Raw genomic sequence first — 21,223 nt, 5'->3', positions numbered from 1 at the left:
CTTCAAAAATAGTTCACGAAGAAACCAAACTGACGCACTCTTTGTAAAACTGAATAATCCCTTTTTTTAAAAAAATGAGCCAGCGTTAACTTGAAGCATGCGTTGTAGCTGGTTGACTTACCACTAGGGTCGATAGATACAGAAGCTGAATAAAATATGTAACACTGATTCATTGATTCTTCAGAACTCTCTGAAGTTTTGTACACGAATGTTCAAAATAAATCAGCACAGTAAATGAGAATAATTGACTCTCTTAACTAACATAGTAGCAATTAATCCCTATATTTTCGCTGCCCAAGGGTACTTTGTATAACTTTGATATACTGTGTTACTTTGACAAAATGTGTATTAAAACAGATAATAACCCCTACGAAGGACTACTAACCGTAAACTTTGACAAAGTTAAAGACCCTGGTATCTGTTTACTGTTCCTCTTTAACATATTCCACGGAAACTGTTCAAGTCAAATCAATAGAACATGCGCGTTAACATTATAGCGTTGCGGAAATTCTCAATCGATCAGCATTAGCCTATCATTCTTGGCTAAACAGAAGCCTTTGAATTTTTGTCTGTAGAGACACAATATCATATCGACCAGCTTTAAGCAGCGAATTTCGTTAAATTGCTAGGAAAAGCATTAATTCAGCAAGTTTGCTTGACATTCTGTTTTGTTTGTTTGTTTCAGAATTTACGAACAAAGTTTGTTTGTTTGTTTGTTGACTTTTGCTCAAAACTACTCGAGCAATATCTGCGTTAGCAGTCCCTAATGTTGAAGTGAGAGACTAGAAGGAATGCGGCTATTCCAAACCATTCATCGTCAAACATTGGGGTATTTTTTGTCTGAATGAATAGTAGGATTTGACTGTCACTCTTAAAATGCATATATGGCCCCAAAGCAGAGCACAATTTTGGAGTAACAGAGCGTGATCCATGAGCCCCAAGATTCACAATCCTATATGAAGCAAGTATGGCTTAGAGGTTAGTGTGCTGAGTTATGGCTTTGCATGTTCCCCGTTCGCGTCCCTTTGCGACCAAAAAAAAATATCCATTTGGGGAAGTTGATGCATTATAAGGGTGACGGTCAAATCCTACTATTCAGACAGACAAGAGTAGCCCAAGAGTTGACGGTGAGTGCTGTTGACCTTTCCTCTAGTCTATCAGTTTAGAATTAGGGACGGCTAGTGTAGATAGCTCTTGAGTAGCTTTACGCGAATAACCGAAAAGAAACCAACAACGTTAACCATTAGGCAACGCCATGCTCTTTACTAAATTAGTACAAAGGAAATATCTAACAGTAACATATAAGTTAACAGTAAAGAAAATAGCATCTCTTGCCATTTTTGTTGTTATTTTATTCTTCTAGGATGAGATGAGAAAGTAGTGTTTTTGTGTATCACAAGTCTACTGCTCAGTGTCGTCCCGAATACAACAAACCAAAAAAAGAACGAAAGCATTAGGTCGGTAACACTATCAGAACTATAAAGAGGCTTTATCTTTAATGCCACCTATAGCAATCTAATTATCATAATATACATCATATTACATTACTTCTTCTCGTCAATCTGTTATTTACAACACCTGAACTTCGCTTTCAAGTATGATTTTGTAATCTTCGCAAGCGGGTTTATTCAAAATTATATAATGTCGTTAGTTGATTTGCAAAAAAAACGTGTTTATACCTTTATTATGAACATATTTCCTTAGTTCCTAGCCAGTTTAAAATATGACATCCTGCAATCGAAGAACGTAGTACTAAGTAAAATATATTAATATTGTAAGATATTTCCTACTCTGAATGCGGATATAAAAGCAATAATAAAATTATAATATTCGGTCTAATTTAGATTATGTAAAATAACATATTTATTATGTCCTCTTAAAGAACGTATGCTTTACTTGCATATCTTTGAGTTCTGTTGACTTGGAATCAGATCGATTTTGGAAAAATATCAGCAAAGTTGGAAAAATTGATGAAACGCATCATCAAATATAGTTAGAAAACCAGATCATATATATATATATATCTTCTTATCTTCACAAGATATATTTCACAAACCCGTCGATAAACAAGATGGTGCTTGCAGGATTATCACATCATTAGAAAAAATTACAGATGAAAGGTCACAAGAAACCAAAATTATTAAATTCTCAAGCAGTTTACTTCCTCCAAAACATCGGGGACAATTTAATGTTCAGAAAATACACAGATTGCACGATATTGTACTTTAGTGATTCAATTTAAAAAATGTATCGTACTCGTTTCTTTTTCTTTTGTAGGTGGAATGCTTTTTCGAATTATCGAACGAACTTCGAAATTTTCTCGCTAATGTCATAATGAATGCGTAGTTTAGCCGCTATACTATCCAACAGATAAGTACTGTAGTGAACAGTCAAACTTAATGGTTTAGGAAAACTAAAACTTGCAGCAGTTACGTCAACAATCGTGTAAAATCTCTGGTGTCCTTTAGTCATCAAAAAATACATACACAACTAATTAAGCCAATAAATTTTGCTCTTTCCCGTTTTTGAATGGTTAATGGAAATACCGAATTTCCCAAGGCTCAATGATTATTACGAACTAGGTACTGGAAGCGAATTAAACATTGAATGTTTTGAGAGGTTTTTCAATTTTCACTAATCGAGTAATTTGCCTTTCCTTTAGATATAAAGTAGTAATGAAACTAAGCTTTGTTTTGTTGAGTTCGCATCAGGTTTAATTAAGGTTACGTTCTAGTTTTCACGAATTTTTTTTAGTTACAACATTTAAAACAAGGAATTATTTACTCCCTTAATTGAAATATAGTTGAATATTCTATATCAAAGGATTAGCCCAGATAATTGACAAGTCAGAGTTTTTCACACATACACCAACCTGTGTTTAGTTTGCTGCTTGCCCGTTTTGTTTTTTGTTTTTGTTGGTGTTAGAAAAATGGTGACAGCTTTCTAAATCTTAGAAACAAATAACAATTTCTTTAAACCCGTTTACATTGAATGACCTCAAGCGGAAGATTACTGAACAATGTAATTATTGTGTCCGAAATCTATTGACAAGTGTGCATATATCTTTGGAATTTTGTTCTCAAAAAGTTAAATATATGATACATATATTCCATGTTTGTTAGCTGATGTATAAAACACTAAAAAAATAAAAGTGAGGCCCAATCTATCATTCGATTCACCACTTGTCACTGAGTTATACCGCTTTCAGGGAATTTGAACCCTCGACAGCAACCCTTGGCAAGGTTAAGTGGAAAAAATAAGATACGACTACATATAAAACGTTTTAAACATATAAAAACAAACTTGATTTTGTTAATGTGATATTCGAAAACGATTCCGACTAATTCTTCCTAATATAGTTTACTCAGTTACTTTTTTAGATAAGTAAAAACATGCCTACTAATAGAACAACAATCTTTAAGGCAAACGTTTGTTTAAGACCTGACAGTTATGCGTACTTAAAGTGGTGCTTCACTCTTGCTTTATAATAAACTTACTTGTTTCAGCTTTTCGTCACTTTGCTTCATTCGCTGTTCGTAGTTTCTAATAAAATCTCTCAGTTCCTTCTCTTTATCTTCTAAAGTACTGTAAAGTTGTTTCATGTGGTTCAGAACTTGGAACTTCTCCCCCTTCAGCCTCTTTCTGTCGTGCTTCAGAGCTAGAGCATACAAAGATACAACTATATCTGGTATTCACGTGCAGCACAAATTTCCAGCTTGACTGATCAGAAACAGATAAGATTTGTTTCTTTGACTAACGAAACAAAGATGTAAATAAGAGTAAATCAATGAAAAAACAGCTTTCATTGCTTGTAAGAGTAAATAGAAGCCCTACTGACCATTACCAGGTGCACGTATTACTAATACATATGAAAAAATACCGTATTGGTATGCATGTATATCCCAAACCAAACTAATAAAATTAAACCTTATCATTGTTAAGGTTTAAATTGAAAACCACAAATACTTATTATTAATAACTCATTGTACTTCTTAATGCAAGCGATGTTCGGATTGTGGGCTCGAGTCCCATCACCGAACATGTTTTCCCCTTTCAGCCGTGGAGGCGTTATAAATAATGTCAATCCCACTTTTTGTTGCTAAATAGTTAGCTGTGTGTGTGGGTGGGGGGGGGGGGTTGACTAGCTGCCTTCCCTCTAGTCTATCACTTCTAAATTAAGGACGGCTAACGCAGATAGCTCTCGAATACCTTGGCGCGAAATTCAACAAACCAACCCAATCATTTCTTAATAAATACTTTTGTAGATGTTCAACTCTTTGCGTTATTTTCAAGAAGTGTTTTAGATGAATGAATTTAATTGCATAAAAAAGTTTTACAAACTGTATCTAATCGGTATCTAAATTTGGAGATTCAACTTTAACCTTTATTATCCAAGATAATTTTTTTTATTAAATATTCGATTAATCTATGTGAAAAAACAAAACAAAAACGAAATATAAATATTTTAACATGTTGAAAATCAAAACACTCTTAGCTGAGGTTTAAAATGTAATAGCTGAAAACGTATTTTTAACAGTATTTTAGACAGAAAAAAAGTGACCCTCCTTACTCATCTTATATTTTTGTCTGCTACATCATTGAATGTAAATAACTAAGAAAACAAAATACTTAGGATACGCCGGAAGTTTGTTTGTTTTTTGAATTTCGCGCAAAGCTACTCGAGGGCTATCTCGCTAGCCATCCCTAATTTAGCAGTGTAAGACTAGAGGGAAGGCAGCTAGTCATCACCACCCACCGCCAACTCTTGGGGTACTCTTTTACCACTTTTACGAATAGTGGGATTGACCGTCACATTATAACGCCCCCACGGCTGTTTGGTGTGACGGGGATTCGAACCCGCGACCCTCGGATTGCGAGTCGAGCGCCTTAACCACCTGGCCATGCCGGGCCCCACGCCGGAAGTAAATCAGTGGAATTAAATGCAGTATTGGTAGTATCTTTATTTCTATTTTGTGGGTGTGTAAGACTCATATGGACTAATAAAGTCATTAACCCACAAAGAATTTTGTACATAAATAGTTTATAAAAATGTGTTTGAAGATAGAGTCGACGTATCTTAATTCCAAGTTAATAAAGTGCACTTTAGATAATACTGTCTTAAACAAAACCTTTCTTAACATTAGAGATTAACTTACAAAATAATTTTTAGACCCACAAGAACGGAACAACACAAAATTTATATGGATACACGTTTCGACACTTTCACGTGTCTTCTTCTGGTCAACATGTATCACAAACTCATACAATAGATTGTTATTTACTTCAGGAATGAAAATTTATTGCCAGTATTATACAGATCAGGCAAGTTCAAACTTTGGACGGAAGAGAACACGTAAACGTGTTGAAACTTGTATCCATATAAAGTTGGTATTCCATTATTGTGGATTTAAACCTTATTTTAGATTACACGGTATTGTGTACTTACTGTGTAGTTGTATAAAGGCTTTAGAACAAGAGGCCCTTCGAAAATAGTCTAACGTTTAATTTTATATTAATTTTGAATGTTATAGGTTAATACAAATTCCACAATCATCTTTATTTAGCTTTAGAATATTTATCATTTACAGTTCATTGAAATTATTATTTTATATGAATTTAATATTCTTCTCTACTCTGGTGGTTTGAATAATTTTTAAATAATTTATATGAAACTTCCAACCTGTTAAGGCTTCCTTGGCATGTTCGAGTTCTTTTTCCAAGCGCTTTACGTTGCAAGAAACATCTTTATTTCCTTCACTGTTTGCTTTCTCTTTGTAACATTGAAGTTCCTCTATCTCTCGGTAGAGGGTTTTATTGGATTGGCTCAATTTCTCGTTCTTTTCCTGCAGTTGCGCTAGTCTTTCTTCTAGATTGTTTGACTCCTCATGAGTACAAACTAATAAAATTACAGTCAATAATCATGAGAAATAGTTGAAAAATAATAATAAAATGCAAATTTCTAAAGCAAAGGTTTCTAGAAAATTCAATACATATTCAATATGTAATAATCCATGTTAATTTTTATATTAAACTCTGATACAGTAATAACGGTATTTTTTTTTCTGCTTTAAACTTTCTACTCAGTCTTTCTTCAGCCGTTTGTTAGATTTCTCATTACTCTATAATACTGAATACGACATAGAATTTATTAACACATTACTGTAGGTTATTATAAAGAAGTTTTACGTATTCCACATTATGATCTACCTCTCATTATTCAAAATTAAATTCTTTATTTTTTACTTTCTGTTCAAATAGTTTAAATTCATGTAAAGAATCATGCTAATTCAACAGTTTTTCATTGGCTATAAGAAAAGCTATTAAAAAGGCCTTTTTTCTGATTGGTTTATGGAATTTTTATACATTAAAGTAAGCTTGATACTTGTATTTACACAGATTATCCTTTCATGGCAAAACAAAGCACAGCGGGATTGAAGTAGGTTACTATTGTTTTTAAAAGAACTGTAAATAATGAAGAACTCTCAAAAGAATTTATCTCTGCAAGACTTTTTAAACGATAAAAAAATGTTTAAAATCAGATGTCTGACAATTAGAAGAGGGTGGATTCTCGTATTTTTGGTTCACTCTATTAAAGTTAATTTGAAACATTGCTTTCAAGAGTTCAGTTAATGTGTCATGTAACATTTGGCAACTGTTTCGTTCCCTTACCAAAAAGATAAACGTTTGGTACCAAATTTCAATTCTTTACTAGAACTGTTATGCTGTTTAGTGGAGGGATACTTATTACAAACATCTGCGACTATGATATTTTTTAAAAAATCAAACCTGTTTCTACACCTACAGTTTTAATTTTAACTGTAGGAATGACACACCTTTCTACTCGTCTCCGTGTTCTCGTGAGTCTGTTAGGCCTTGTTAATCAGAAAGGTAACTTTTTTCTGGGACGCTAAGCCGACATTCACATGCAGATATAAAAATATCATCTACTTTTAACTGTTTTTTCGATTGGTGCAGTTTGAAAGGGTGATTATGAAAGCGTCTCGTGGTAAAGCTTTAAAACATTACATTCTAGTCATGTAAGAGTCTAGATTGTAGACAGCTCGGAGTAGCTAACAGATATTGCCTGCATAATTCACCCAATAAATCATTCTGTTTCTGTGTTAACTTCTGGCTTATATGTCTAGTTATTTCTGTTCATTTAATTCAAGTGGATCACTAACCGTGTATAGTAGTTTAATATTATGGCCCTCTCGTCTTCCATAGTCACTAGTATGTCAGTGAAGTCTTAACGATCCTCCTGTTGTTGCTGAAGTTACTTATGAGCGTGTAGCTGTATAACCACGAATTCCAAACTATAACAATCGTCAGTATTTGAATAAAAATATAATACCAAGCACAAAATATCTGTTTATGATGTTGTCGTCATGAAATATGCAACATGTGAATTCAAAACAAACATACCTTAAGCTTTATTGATTAAATATATATCTCACAGCTATCTTTCTATTTATTCGTTTGTGGCTCGCATGCTTGCCTTTTGTAAACTGCGCGTTTTTGATCACGTCATTGCTATTCAATTATTGAAAACAATCTGTCCTACATTTTTTCGGCGAAATTGGTAATACAAGGTAGACGTCAGTGAAACTTGATGCATGAATTTTTAAATTATTACATTATACCTAATTCAAGTCTTAATATATTTTTTCATTAACTTTTTCTCACCTTTACAGCGCTCACAACTAGAATAAGTGGTTTTTATATCTTCAGTATCTGTTTTCTTTTTTTCAGCAACATTTTTATGACGTGACATAGTTTGCTTGTCACATATATTCTTTACATCATTTAAAACAGATTGGTCGGGACAGTTTGAGCTGTAGTTTGAGTTCCAATACGAAGAAAAGTTAGCAGTATATTTAAGATTGCTATTGCATTCAGTGCCTTGCGACTTAGGCCTGTTACTTGTCTCAGCGGGTACGCAGGTGGTCAGAGCATTTCCTGCCATATTATGAACTCCTATACTTTTTATAGTACTTGAATAGAAGCCGATTTCACCGGAATTATTTTCGTTAGCAAGATGTCTTCAAGTCACGAAAAGTTCCTCTTGTTGAAACGACATCTAATTATGAACGTTGAGAATTTCAGACTTTCATTCTGATGTCGTGGTTTTGTTGTCTTCCATCGTTTTTATTATGCTTAAAGGCGCCACCATCAGTGAGGATTGAATGAAAACCGTTTGTGATCCCAGAAGCCCCTCTACCGTTGCTGTTTCCATGGGGATATTTTAATATGTCACTATTAAAGAGTTCGGATTTCAGAATAAGGGGCGGTTTTAAGAATATGGCTGTTTAGTGGTTCCAAAGACTGGATATCTGAAAAAATAAGAAGTTTGTAGAAACCACGTTGTAGAATGTTTGACAGTTATAACTCAATTTTTGTGTGATTACTTTCACGCTATAACGCTGTAGAAGACTCATCTTAATAACCAATAAACAAAACAAAGAAAATATCAAAGATCACATTTCATTAGCAAGCATATACCATTTGGTGGTGTGTTTGATGTTCTTTACAACAACACGCTGCCTACGTAGAAAAGTTTTTTTAGATAAACATTTCTAATATAAATGTTTAGATTTTTACATATATTTATATATGTAAATATTTATAAGAAAGTTGTGGGTTGGGCAGAGCACATGACTTTTGCGATACTGTTTTGGTGCTATTATTTTGACATGGAAGTTTGAAAGAGTTATACGCAACCTTTTCCACAAAATTCATCACCGTAGCAACGTTGAATACATCTGTAAGTGCAATAAAGCTATCCTTTATTTTCGTGATCTCTGAGGATGAGGATGCACATATTCATACGCTAAATGCATTGAAATTCACAACACATATAAGTAAACCCATAATCCTACAGTATGCTCCTCACTCACGCAAGAACAATCAAACAGCTAAAATTCGAAAGAATTAAATACAAACACGGCAGATGTTCAGTTTCACAAATATAGAAAAGGTTATTTATCAAAAGAAATGTCAAGCAATCAGATTTTTACTACTATACTAGCAAAATAAAGGTGGAGTACATATGCTCGCTGTATAGTAAAAGATGCAACTGGAAACCAAGGAAATTAGAATGTGAGCAATAACGGACAATCAGTAACACCAAATACTTTTGTGTTTATCATTTAATTTGGTAACCAACTGCAGTTTTACTTTTTTTTTGGGGTATGCTACTTTTTTCTTACATATTATTTAACAGTTAGATGGGAGGTCCACCATAAACTTTAACCTTATTTAGAAATACAGGCTACACTCTTAGAAAGTTGAGGTTATTTAAAGAGAAAAAAATTAACGAGTTTTCCTAATTTGTAAAGTTCTTAATTAGTATTTCAGTCTACGTGTTGCTGTAGCTCACATTGATTTTGTTTTTTAGTTAATTTAGAAGCAAATATTTCTTGTTGTTTTGTAAAATAAACCCGTAAGAAAAAAATCTGTAGATTTAATTTCGAATTACGAGAGAAAGAAGATAAACAAAAGGAGAAAGAAATACCAGCTAATAGAGTTGATGATCAACTTAACTGCTGTTAATGACGTATTCCTTCTTTCTTGTCCACCAGTGGGTCAGCGTTAAGTTTACGTACTTACAATGCTAAAATCCGGAGTTTGATTCCTCTTGGTGGCCTATTGTGTAGCTTCGCTTTAAATCAAAACAGACGAACAAATGAACCTTTCTTTTTTATTTTAACTTTGATTTAATCATTAATTTCTATTTCTGCTAAAAGAAAAAAATTCTAAAGTAGAATAATGAATCGTTAGTTAATAATTGACCTCATTCAGAGAAGTTGGCCAAAAGGGTGATAGATAAAGTCTCTAAGTCTTTTTTTTTACTTTCTTGTCGTATCAGAATTCGGAGAAATAAAGAAGTCATGATTTATTTATAACTGTAAACTGGAGAAGTAGTGTTTGTACTATATTTCCTGTCCCAACATTCCTTCACACAATAGCTCTATGTCAGGCTTCACATTTGAGTGTTAAAGTACTCTTATAGTTACAGTGGGTTGAAAATCTAGATATGAGAGAAAACAAAAAATACAATATGATTATTTATAGTGATTTAAGATTGAGCATTTATGCGATCATTATAACAGCACTGTGCGTTAGTTGGAACGATGTACAAGTGATTGCCGATAAAAATTAATGATCAATGTTTAGAATACTGAAAAAAAAAAGAGTCGTCAATTTTTCACAGTAGTTAAGTTTGACTGGATATCAGAAGTATCAGTGTTTGACAGTAATTATATTTTGATTGGGTATCAGTCGTCAAAGTTTCTCAATAGTTAGATTTATACTGGGTGTCAAAGTCGTCCATGTTTGACAGTAATTAGGTTTAGAATGGGTGTCAAAGTAATCAATATTTCACAGTAGTTACGTTTTTGACGGGGTGTAATAGCATTCATGATTTCACAGTAATTACGTTTTGACGGGGTGTAATACCAGTCAATATTTCACAATAACTAGGTTTTGATTGGACGTCATAGTCGTTCTTGCTAGTTGGGATTTGCTTGACTGTCAGTCATTAATGTTTTATAGTTGTTAGATTTTGACTGGATATTGTGTCAGTCGTTTAAGAATTTTACCCAATGTTGTTTTTTTTATAAAGATTTAAAAATACATACACCCACTTCCATCTTCAATCACTACAAATAATTCGGCTTAAATTTTAAATATGTTCAAAATAAAAATACAACAAGTAAACCAGTTTTTCTACAACCACATTGTTCATTGCGCACATAATAATACATTACATGAGTTTCATCGCAGGCATAAATGTTTAAACCTTCCAAATAACTTATAAATAAATTATTAGGTGTATATACATAAAATATTACTTCTTTCAATAATCTATATATATTTTGTAACCTCATTAGGGAGATGTTCATTATTTTATATTTTGCAGTATGATCTGTTGTGTATGTTCAGTTCTTTTAAACAGATGTATTCACACAGTTCAAAACCTGTAAGAGTAATAGTTAAATCTAATATGCTACCAAAGATATTGAAACGTGACCTTTTCATCAATGATCGTGTACACAACGATACCACATTAGGTTTGCGTGTATATCTTATGGATCTAACTCTGTGATGAATATTTTTGAATAACTGACGAACCAGAAAAAAAAACTACTTTAGTTGGAGCCATTTAGAAAGCAGAGGCTAGCAAAAATTATTTTAAAGCTTGCATAATGCCGATATAATGAAACAAATCACACTAATACATCTGTATATACCACTTGTGTATTGAATCATGAAGAAAAGCAGAACAAATAGTACAAGTAAAACCAGCCAGACTAGTCCGAACCAAGATTGGTTTGTCAAAAGGTGAAACTCCAAATTCGATTTCGATGACGAGGAACCCACTTTGAGACTAATAATGGTTGGAGACGGCTTGAATGGGTAATGAAGAAAAACTTTAATATACGTTTAACATAACAGCAAATGTACAACGTTTCGACAAGGTTTTGTCATCATCAGGTACTCCAAATGCTAAGCTAATAGAACATTAGCCTTGAATCAATGGCATTAGCATCAAACTACAAGAGATGTTTTGGATCAGGCGTCTTGGAACCACAACATTCGACTAATATTTTTAAGAACGAAAGGGTTAACACACTCAGTAATCCTACCGACGTTTCGAATGCTAAACTCCCGATGTTCTCCTATTTTCTGTCTGTTTTCTTAGCCTTGTGCCTTCACTAAATTATAATTCGTTAACATTTACGTAACACATGCGGCATTGGATTTCTCAAACACTTAGGGACAAGCCACTAACCAGACGACATTTAGTTACTATGACAACGCAATGCAGACAATTGCTGAAACTATTTTCTTTCTTCTGATTTCTGCTTAACCAGAAAAACGATAAAGCAAAGAATATGTTAGATAGATAAGACAGTAATTTGTCTAAAAATCATGAAAAATGTTTCGCTTTTTATGGGTATTTTTACATCCAAGACGCTAAGCCTGATCCTCGATCTTCTACGTATTGTTATATGTTTTCTAATATTTTTATTAAATCTTCTCTTTGCTACGATTTATATAAAGAATCTTGATATAGATCATAAGTATCCTAACGATATATTAGTTGCTTATGAGTTAAAGACAGAAACAGCCATTCACGTCACTGTCAAAGATCGCATGTATAACAATTATGCATACAATGAAAGACCTTACTGCGAAAATAAAAGGCAAGATCAGTCATATATCATACTATGAAACAGAATTCGAATATCTGAATTAATATAAAACATTATATATATATACAATATGCTTAATGTGGGTAACATTTTGTCATTATTAACATCAGTAAAAGTCAGTCTATATTTTTATGAGTTAACTCTTTCACAGTCAGAACAACTTCTAGTGGATTATATTTGCTTATCCTTGATCAGTAAAAGTCAGTCTGTACTTTTTATAAAGGTAAGCTAACCCTATCACAGTCAGAACAACCTTTAGTGGATTATATTTGCTTATCCTTGATCAGTAAAAGCTAGTCTGTACTTTTTATTAACAGTAAGATAACCCTATCACAGTCAGAACAACCTTAGTGGATTATATTTGCTTATCCTTGATCAGTAAAAGCTAGTCTGTACTTTTTCTACAGTAAGTTAACCCTTTCACAGTCAGAACAACATTTAGTGGATTATATTTGCTTATCCTTGATCAGTAAAAGCTAGTCTGTACTTTTTATAACAGTAAGCTAACCCTATCACAGTCAGAACAACCTTAGTGGATTATATTTGCTTATCCTTGATCAGTAAAAGCTAGTCTGTACTTTTTCTACAGTAAGTTAACCCTTTCACAGTCAGAACAACATTTAGTGGATTATATTTGCTTATCCTTGATCAGTAAAAGTTAGTATATACTTTTTATAAAAGTAAGTTAGCCTTTCACAGTCAGAACAACCTTTAGTGGATTATACTTGCTTATCTTTGATCAGTAAAAGTTAGTATATACTTTTTATAACAGTAAGTTAACCCTTTCACAGTCAGAACAACCTTCAGTGGATTATATTTGTTGATCTAAGGGCAACTCTTATTGGAGACTCGTGTTTGTTAAAAGAACATTTACAATTGAAACTAAGTTTCTAATACCAAACCATTCCGTATATTTGGGATAATTTTAGTTGTTAAAAAGTGCTTTACTAGCAAACACTTCGCCCTTCAGCTCAGTTGATAGAGCACTTGTCTATAATACGATAGGTCTCAGGCTCAAATGCGAGACGAGGAAATATATCGTGATAAAGAAAATTACCACAGTGGTTACGACCGAAAACTGTGGTATAGGAATATACCACACACTGAGAAAGTCAATGATGTGACTTATCTATTTATAGAAAATAAAAAACACTGAAAAATGTGTGAAGTTCGTTTGTCTAAAAGAGAAACTGAATATTTATTACAATAAAAACATCCCTTTTCCTAATAACATCAGCCGTCAAAGTTGCTACATGCATATTTCTAGACGACATGAGACGCCTCTTAGGGAACTCCGTTGGGATTAAAGTGGATTACAAGAAAGGCCGTATTTTACATTTACCTGGCAGTTTTATTACAGTCAAAGCTCCGAGTGGGATCTTGGTTTTCTTTACGGCATATCTAATATTCGTGGACGTTTCCTGAATTAACTCAGTTTGAGGAGTTACAGTATGCCTAAAATAAAACATTAGTGTTTGAGTAAAGCGTGGGTCTCAATAATAGCAACCCCTGAACGTTGTCAGACCCATTAACTACATTTTAACTTTGTCACTTGTGTGTTATTCGAGTTTAAGTGTACAAATGGTGTTATAAGTTCAGGATAAAAGTCAATGCGGCTAGGTTTTTTAAAAAGACTTTCACAAACACAAGAATGGAATTTTTCTGATTCGGATTTAGGTTTGTCATAAACATATAGTCAAAATTATTGAAGAATTAAAAGTTATAAGAGATTATTTGATATTTCAAAGTTAATCAAATGTCGATTTTCCTGCTAAAGTCAAAAGACACGGCATGAACTTTTGGATTGGTTTATGCTACTCAAAATTAAAATAAAACAGGAGGAATTGAAATGTTTTATATAATCATAGGCAGTATTCAAGCTGAGGTCATAGATAAAGTAACTACTTCAAATGCATAATACACTTTCGTTTTGTAATTTCCACTAGATGGCGTAGAGAATAAATAATTGTTATTTTTCTACGTATTATCAGTAAACGTGTTTAGTAGATGACGAGTAACTACTTCTCTCACGCTTTCGTTGTTGTAGTTATAATTTTAGCAACTTCATCGCAAGTTTCATAAAAGTCACTTCTTAAGACTTCGTCATGAGTTCTGTCAAATGCGAGTAAAATCTTTCGAACGTATTTTAATTAAAAAATCAAACATGCCGATCGAACTTTAGTTGCTCTAATCTAAGAAAAAACACATTACTGTTTCTACTTAGGAGCTTTAATTTTCTATTTGACTAAAGAAACGAGAACTCAACTAGTGGAAGCCAATAACACTATGATTATATTCTATTTCAATCCCTGTTATTGGATACTCATACGTACATACGTCTTGCTTAGAAACTCTGAAGTTTCACGAAAGCCAGTGTTGTTTTCCTTTGTTCAGAGCTACACAACGGGCTATCTGCACTCTGTCCATGGCGGAGAAACGAACCCTGGATTTTTGCGTTTTAAGTACTTAGAATTACCACTGACTCGCCGGGTGACGACACGAAAGACAATGCAGCACAGGATTTAACTTGTTCACAATTTGTATAGATTCATCCTTTCGTAGGTTCGCGATATCAATAATGTTTTATTATATTCCACATTTTAAATTAGCCATGTGGTTAGGGCGCTCGACTCGCAATCTGAGGGTTGCGGATTCGAATCCCCGTCCCACCAAACATGCTCGCCCTTTCAGCCGTGGGGACGTTATAATTTGACGGTCAATCTCACTATTCGTTGGTAAAAGAGTAGCCCAAGAGTTGGCGGTGGGTGGTGATGACTAGCTGCCTTCCCACTGCTAAATTAGGGGCGGCTAGCGCAGATAGCCCTCGTGTACCTTTGCGCGAAATTCAAAACAAACAAATATTTCAAATTGTTTGCAGATTATATGATTTGTTTAATACATGAAAAACAGAACGTGTTATATTTAGTATCTTTCGTCAACGTTACAACTTATTCAAAGAAAAAACTCATTGGTTTAAGTTTTGAAATATGTTTTAAAACAAAACGTTTTGTTAATTTTGGGGAGTTATTTTGTTCCTTATGGACGCTATGGTGTACTATAGAATAAACTTCTCAGTTTGGTATTTGTTATTGTTATTTAAATTTGTGTTTGGGGGATTATCTTATTTTGTTTTTATTAGAGACATGTAGTTATGTGGTTTACATTTTGTATATTTTTTCGTAAGTTCTTATAATTTACATTATCTTATTTTGCTTTTAAAACGTGAACATTTGGGTTTTTTGTTATTATATTGCAGGCTTAATAACTATTTGTACGCTCAGTTTATTTTGTATTAATAACTGGCTGTAACGTGTTCAGTTTTATATTGTTGTGATAACTGGTTGTAACCTGTTTAATTTATTTTGTTTTAATAATAACTGTCTTTAACATGCTCAGTTAATTCTTTGTAATAATAACAGTTTAAACGCCGAAAGCCAGCAAAACATTGGAAACCAATAAGCCTATATTGATTTTCTAATATTTCACTGACCTTCAGCGTTAAAACCGTAACTTTTAAAGCATTATACTACATATATAAATATCGTTTCATAGAATCTTTTTTTTTTTCCTTATCATCCAACCCAAGTGATGAGTTCTGGTATTGAATGAAAAGCTTATTGGGCAGCGACTTGACTATGATTTCAAGCCGCAAAACATTAAGAGAAAGGTGAAAAACAAAACAAAAACATCTGTAGGTAAGTGTGTGGAACATACTCAGTTTATTTTATTATAATAATATTTGTCTGTAGCTTGGTCAGTTTACTTTGCTGTAATAACTGTCTGTAACATGCTCAGTTTATTTTGTTGTAACAACTGTCTGTAACATGCTCAGTTTATTTTGTTGGAATAACTGTCTATAACATGATCAGTTTACTTTGTGGTGATAAGTGACTGTAACAGATTCAATATATTTTGTTTTTATGAATATTTTTGTAACGTGGTAACTGTTTTTCTCTCCTGTTTCAGTTCAATTTGCTCTCATTCTCATAACAATTGATTTAATATGTTTTTGTGTAGATTTAATGATAATTATGTTGGGCTTGTTAATTATTTTGTTTTATCCAGTTCAGTCATTAATATAAACCTAAATTACAACATTATTATTCAAAAGCTCATTTGCTCTAATTTGGGTCATCTAGTACTTAATTTTTCTGTAATGATGCGTTATTTTCCTTAAATTTCTCATGCAATTCTATAAATATAGACTATCGTGTGTACTGTCACAGGTTAATTCAATGCAATGAAACTTCTGTTTTCTGTAAATCAGTTGTTTATATTTAATTTCCACCCACTGATTTGCATTTTCCGCGTAAACGTAATATGATGTTTAGGGTTTTTATTATATTAAGATTACCTTTTAGCATGAAAAACACAAACAATTGCAACACATAGACCGTGGAACGAAAGTGTTTTTATAACATAACTTAAGTCCAAATAAAATTATAAACAAACTCACTCTGCTGTGTTAATTTACTTATTTTTCATGAAAATTAACTAAAGTGTTAGTTGAAATATAAATTAATACGTGATAAACAGCAAGTTAAGTGTGGTTTAACTCCTTATTCATATTGCTTCTACTTCCTAAACAGACACGTCGATAAATGTAAGAACAAGAAACTGTACCTACATTTTAAATATTCTACAGTCTTTCTAATTCTTTTCATCCTTGACATCATAGTAACTATATCATTTTGGAACCATTGTTACTCGAATATTATAGCAGGTAATTTCAATTTAATAAGAATTTCTCTAAAACAATAACTCAGGATTAAAATTTTGAACTAATCTTTAGTCTAATTGAACGAGTCTTACAAGTCTAACTGAAATAAATCAGATTTACCTAATGAGATCCAGTTATAACCAACTTCAGTTTCTGCAGCTGTTACTAAAATCAGTCAACAAATCCAACTTGAATTAAAATGGAGCAAAATTCATTATAATACAGTCTAAGACATATAATAATAACAAAAAACAAGCGTTATGTGGCAATGTAATATAATGTGGGACTTGATTACATTGAAAGAAACAGCGCAGGACATTTGCCAATAACGTGACTTGATGAATTAAAAAAATAATGCAGCATATTTGCTAACAATGGGACTTGATGAGCTGAGAAAACAATTCAGGATACTTGCTATCAATGTGACTTAGTGACATTGAAAAAACAATGTTGAATACTTACTGAAAATAGTGTTTGATGAATTGAAAAACAATATAGAATACTTGCTAACAATGGGTCTTGATGAATTGAAAAAAAGATTGTAGAATACTTGGTAACAATGGGGCTTGATGAATTGAAAAAAATAATGTAGAATACTTGCTAACAATGGGCTTGATGAATTGAAAAAGTAATGTAGAATATTTGCTAACAATGGGACTTGATGACATTAAAATAAACAATACAGCATAGTTCAAGCACTTAATACTTAAAGAACAATAATTAGATACATTTTTCACCATGATTTTTATAAGACTACTATGTGATAATTAGTGTCACCAAACACAAAAATCTGGGGTCATATTTCTAATTTTCTTTTACTTTATTTGAATAATTATTGCTATGTTGAGCCATGACACTAATCTAATCAGAAACTAATCAGAATCATTCTTTCACCGGAGAAATTAATAGAAGATCTGTTAGCTTAAGATTAATAACTGAATATTTCTAAATAATTATATCACACTATGAATATTGTTTTTGCAAATAACTAACCAATTAAATTGAACGGTACAGTCAAAATATTTAATAATACATAAGATTTTACCTGACCCTTGTTTTTATGATACTAATAACATTTGGCATGAATATTACGATTTACAAGTGTGATATAACAATAATCCAATATGTTCTGAAAATAAATAGATATATTACATTGATGAGATACTGAAGTTGAGAAACACGATTGACTACATCTAATTTTCTCTCAAGCTTTTATGTAGGTGATAAAGTTTTCACTATCGGGAGTAACTTTTGCCGGCATGTTTTGCTTGTTGTTTTCCTTACTTGAAATCAGCAAGATCAAATTCTCCCTAGAAGTGAATTACTAGGAATACTAAGAAAAGAGTGAAAAGAGAGTATTAACAAGTTGAATATACTAAGAGTAGAAATTGGAGTTTTTTCATCTACTACCAAAGTAGAAACGAAGAGTGGGAAAAGAGAGTATTAACAAGTTGAACATACTAAGAGTAGAAATTGGAGTTTTTTCATCTACTACCAAAGTAGAAACGAAGAGTGAGAAAAGAGAGTATTAACAAGTTGAACATACTAAGAGTAGAAATTGGAGTTTTTTCATCTACTACCAAAGTAGAAACGAAGAGTGGGAAAAGAGAGTATTAACAAGTTGAACATACTAAGAGTAGAAATTGGAGTTTTTTCATCTACTACCAAAGTAGAAACGAAGAGTGGGAAAAGAACTTTGATATTCTGTAAAATGTTGACTATAGGCAGCAAAAAGAAAGAATGTTTTTACGGCACATCCTCACTCATTTACTGTTTGTTTTTTCAACAAGGTATTACAATTACTTATATTATTTCTTTTAGAATTGCAAGAAAGTAATAAATAAAACTATAATATCAAATTATAAGATACAAAACATTTGTTTGTTCTTAAGCGCAAAGATACACAATGGAGTATCTCTGCTCTGACCATCGCGGGTATGGAAACCCGATTTTTAGCGTTATAAGCCCTCAGACTTACCGCTGAGCCACCGGGGGGGGGGCGATAGATTCTGAAAAAAAATCCAAAATTATACATCTGCAACAAAGAATGTTATTTCGAATCATAATTACCCCCCCCGATAAACAATTGTCTATCGTAATTAACCACCCCGATAAACACTTGTCTATCGTAATTAACCCCGATAAACACTTGTCTATCGTAATTAACCCCGATAAACACTTGTCTATCGTGATTAACCCCCGATAAACACTTGTCTATCGTAATTAACCACCCCGATAAAAACTTGTCTATCGTAATTACCCATGTGGAATAATTCTGATTATTGATGAAACATAAAACAAAGATCATATGAATGAAAACCTTCAGCAAGCAACTCAGACATTAGAGGAGTTTTCACCTTTAAACCAGCGAAAACAATCGCACTCAAAAACAGCTACTTGCGCAAGAATGAGCACACACTCACAGTTACAAGCAATTGTTCCCAGTTCTGAAAACTTCACAACATTAAGACCGATTAAATTATATATATGTGTGTGTGTGTGTAGTATACATTTTATTTTGATAAATAACAAAAAATTCTACATGCCAGTATGACAAGGTATCAACGAGAATAACTTGTGTGTTTGTTTGTTGTTAAGCGCAAAGCTACACAATGGACTATCTGTGCTCTGCCCATCGCGGGTATCAAACCGCAATTTTTAGCGCTATAAACCCTAAGACTTATCGCTAAGCCACTCAAGGGGGCGATAATAAGTAAAATAAAAATAATCATGTATGGACAGGTAAAAGATAATGTATATGTATACACAGAAGATTATTTATAATAATAAATAATGAATAATTTTGTGCGTGTTCACAACAGGTAATTAGATAATTATGAATATACATTTAAAAATTACACAAATTATATATTATGAAGAAACATGTACATAAGACTATATAGTTGGGAATTACTTATTAACATATTATAGTTAAGAAAGGATATACAAGAACAAATATGTGGCTATTGATATAGAGAGCATTAAGACAGTTATAGATAGCAAGATATATTTTCTGAGAAAATTACGTTTCTATTTAAATTGCGTATGTACACGTTATTGCAATATTTTAACAATTCAAAACATGTGTCTGATTCATTTTTTATCAAAAGAAATTCCCTCCATATGTCGCAGCCTATTAATGGTTTCACAGTAAAAATTCTTTCTGAAACCACATACAAAATAAAAAACCACTGCATGTAGTTAATGATAAATAAATATAAAGATTAACTAAGATAAAATGGAAAAACAGAATGTAGTTTAATCTATGACTGCTGTTAAGCCTTAAGTTAAAGTTAATCTCACCTTTTATAAGCCATTGAACATCAGTTGAAAGTCTCAGAAATGCAGATGATCTGTCTCTAACATTACTTATAAGATGCGTTTAACTCCAATGTGATTATCATTATAGCTTTTAAAGATTTTGCTTTTCTTTCGCACACTGCACATGGTACAAAAGCCATTAATTTAGTTATAGAAAGAAGTTACCCCTTAGAGCTTACAAGGCAGAAACATGAAAGGAAAGATTAGATCTCGCTGAATTGATAGTTGTAATTCTCGACACGAGATTCAACTACTAGAAAATTTGTTCTTCAGCCAGCTCATCTTCAACCGAAATCTACTAAGTTCAATCGCGTAGAAGATCGAACTAACGTTGTCGACAGAGAGTGAATATCCAGAAGAGGCTTCGTTACTCTCGGAGACCATAGAAACTAGGTAAAGCTGAAACCGCCATCTAGTGAGTAGTGAAAAATGTTTCAATAGTTAAATAATAAGGTTGTAATATATTTTTAACATTCATCAAAGTAAAACCCTAATTTTTACAAGAAACTAGAGAATATTTAAAAACATTTACTCGTTACTGTAATTTTTAACATAAATATTTTGTCATTTGATTGTGTATTATTAGTGCAGAAAGATAAAGCTCACCTACTTCCGTCTACACAACATAAAGTATTCTTTCCACACAGTCTTTAAAAAGGTTGTCATAGTTTACACTAAAACATAAAAAGTAAAGAAACTAAAACTGCTAATTCACTTAAAAAATTGTTTACATACTTTGCATCTAAAAAAATGGTTACTTAACCAAAAGACCTAAAAAAGAGCAGAAGGTTTTATAAAAATATCTACTTGAGCCTAATTATATTTTCAAGCTTCTATACTAGTGCTAAGATAACTCTCCCATGTTGTGAATAACAGAAACAAACCTTGTGTAACATTTGTTTTCATAACGAAGAGGCCCGGCATGACTAGGTGGATAAGGCGCTCGACTCGCAATCTGAGGGTCGTG

At 32.5% G+C, this 21,223-nt stretch overlaps 1 protein-coding gene across 5 annotated transcripts in view; it reads right to left on the bottom strand.

The window, feature by feature from the left end:
* The window catches only part of LOC106457904 (kazrin-like), an 81,903-nt gene that overhangs the window by 36,257 nt on the left and 24,423 nt on the right, over positions 1-21,223 (bottom strand). For 4 of the 5 annotated variants that reach the window (XM_022383987.1, XM_022383985.1, XM_022383984.1 and 1 more), the window contains exons 4-7: positions 20,239-20,668; positions 7,684-8,330; positions 5,681-5,896; positions 3,498-3,658 (exon numbers count right to left, since the gene is read on the bottom strand). In XM_022383987.1, coding sequence (XP_022239695.1) covers positions 3,498-3,658; positions 5,681-5,896; positions 7,684-7,963 — 657 coding nt within the window. In that variant the 5' untranslated portion in view covers positions 7,964-8,330; positions 20,239-20,668. The remainder of the gene's footprint in view (positions 1-3,497; positions 3,659-5,680; positions 5,897-7,683; positions 8,331-20,238; positions 20,669-21,223) is intronic. The other variant, XM_022383986.1, reaches the window with a different exon arrangement.

This window comes from Limulus polyphemus, unplaced genomic scaffold, assembly GCF_000517525.1.
Source record: "Limulus polyphemus unplaced genomic scaffold, Limulus_polyphemus-2.1.2 Scaffold390, whole genome shotgun sequence".
NCBI classification, from domain to species: domain Eukaryota; kingdom Metazoa; phylum Arthropoda; class Merostomata; order Xiphosura; family Limulidae; genus Limulus; species Limulus polyphemus.
This window is presented reverse-complemented; position numbering and strand designations above follow the sequence as displayed.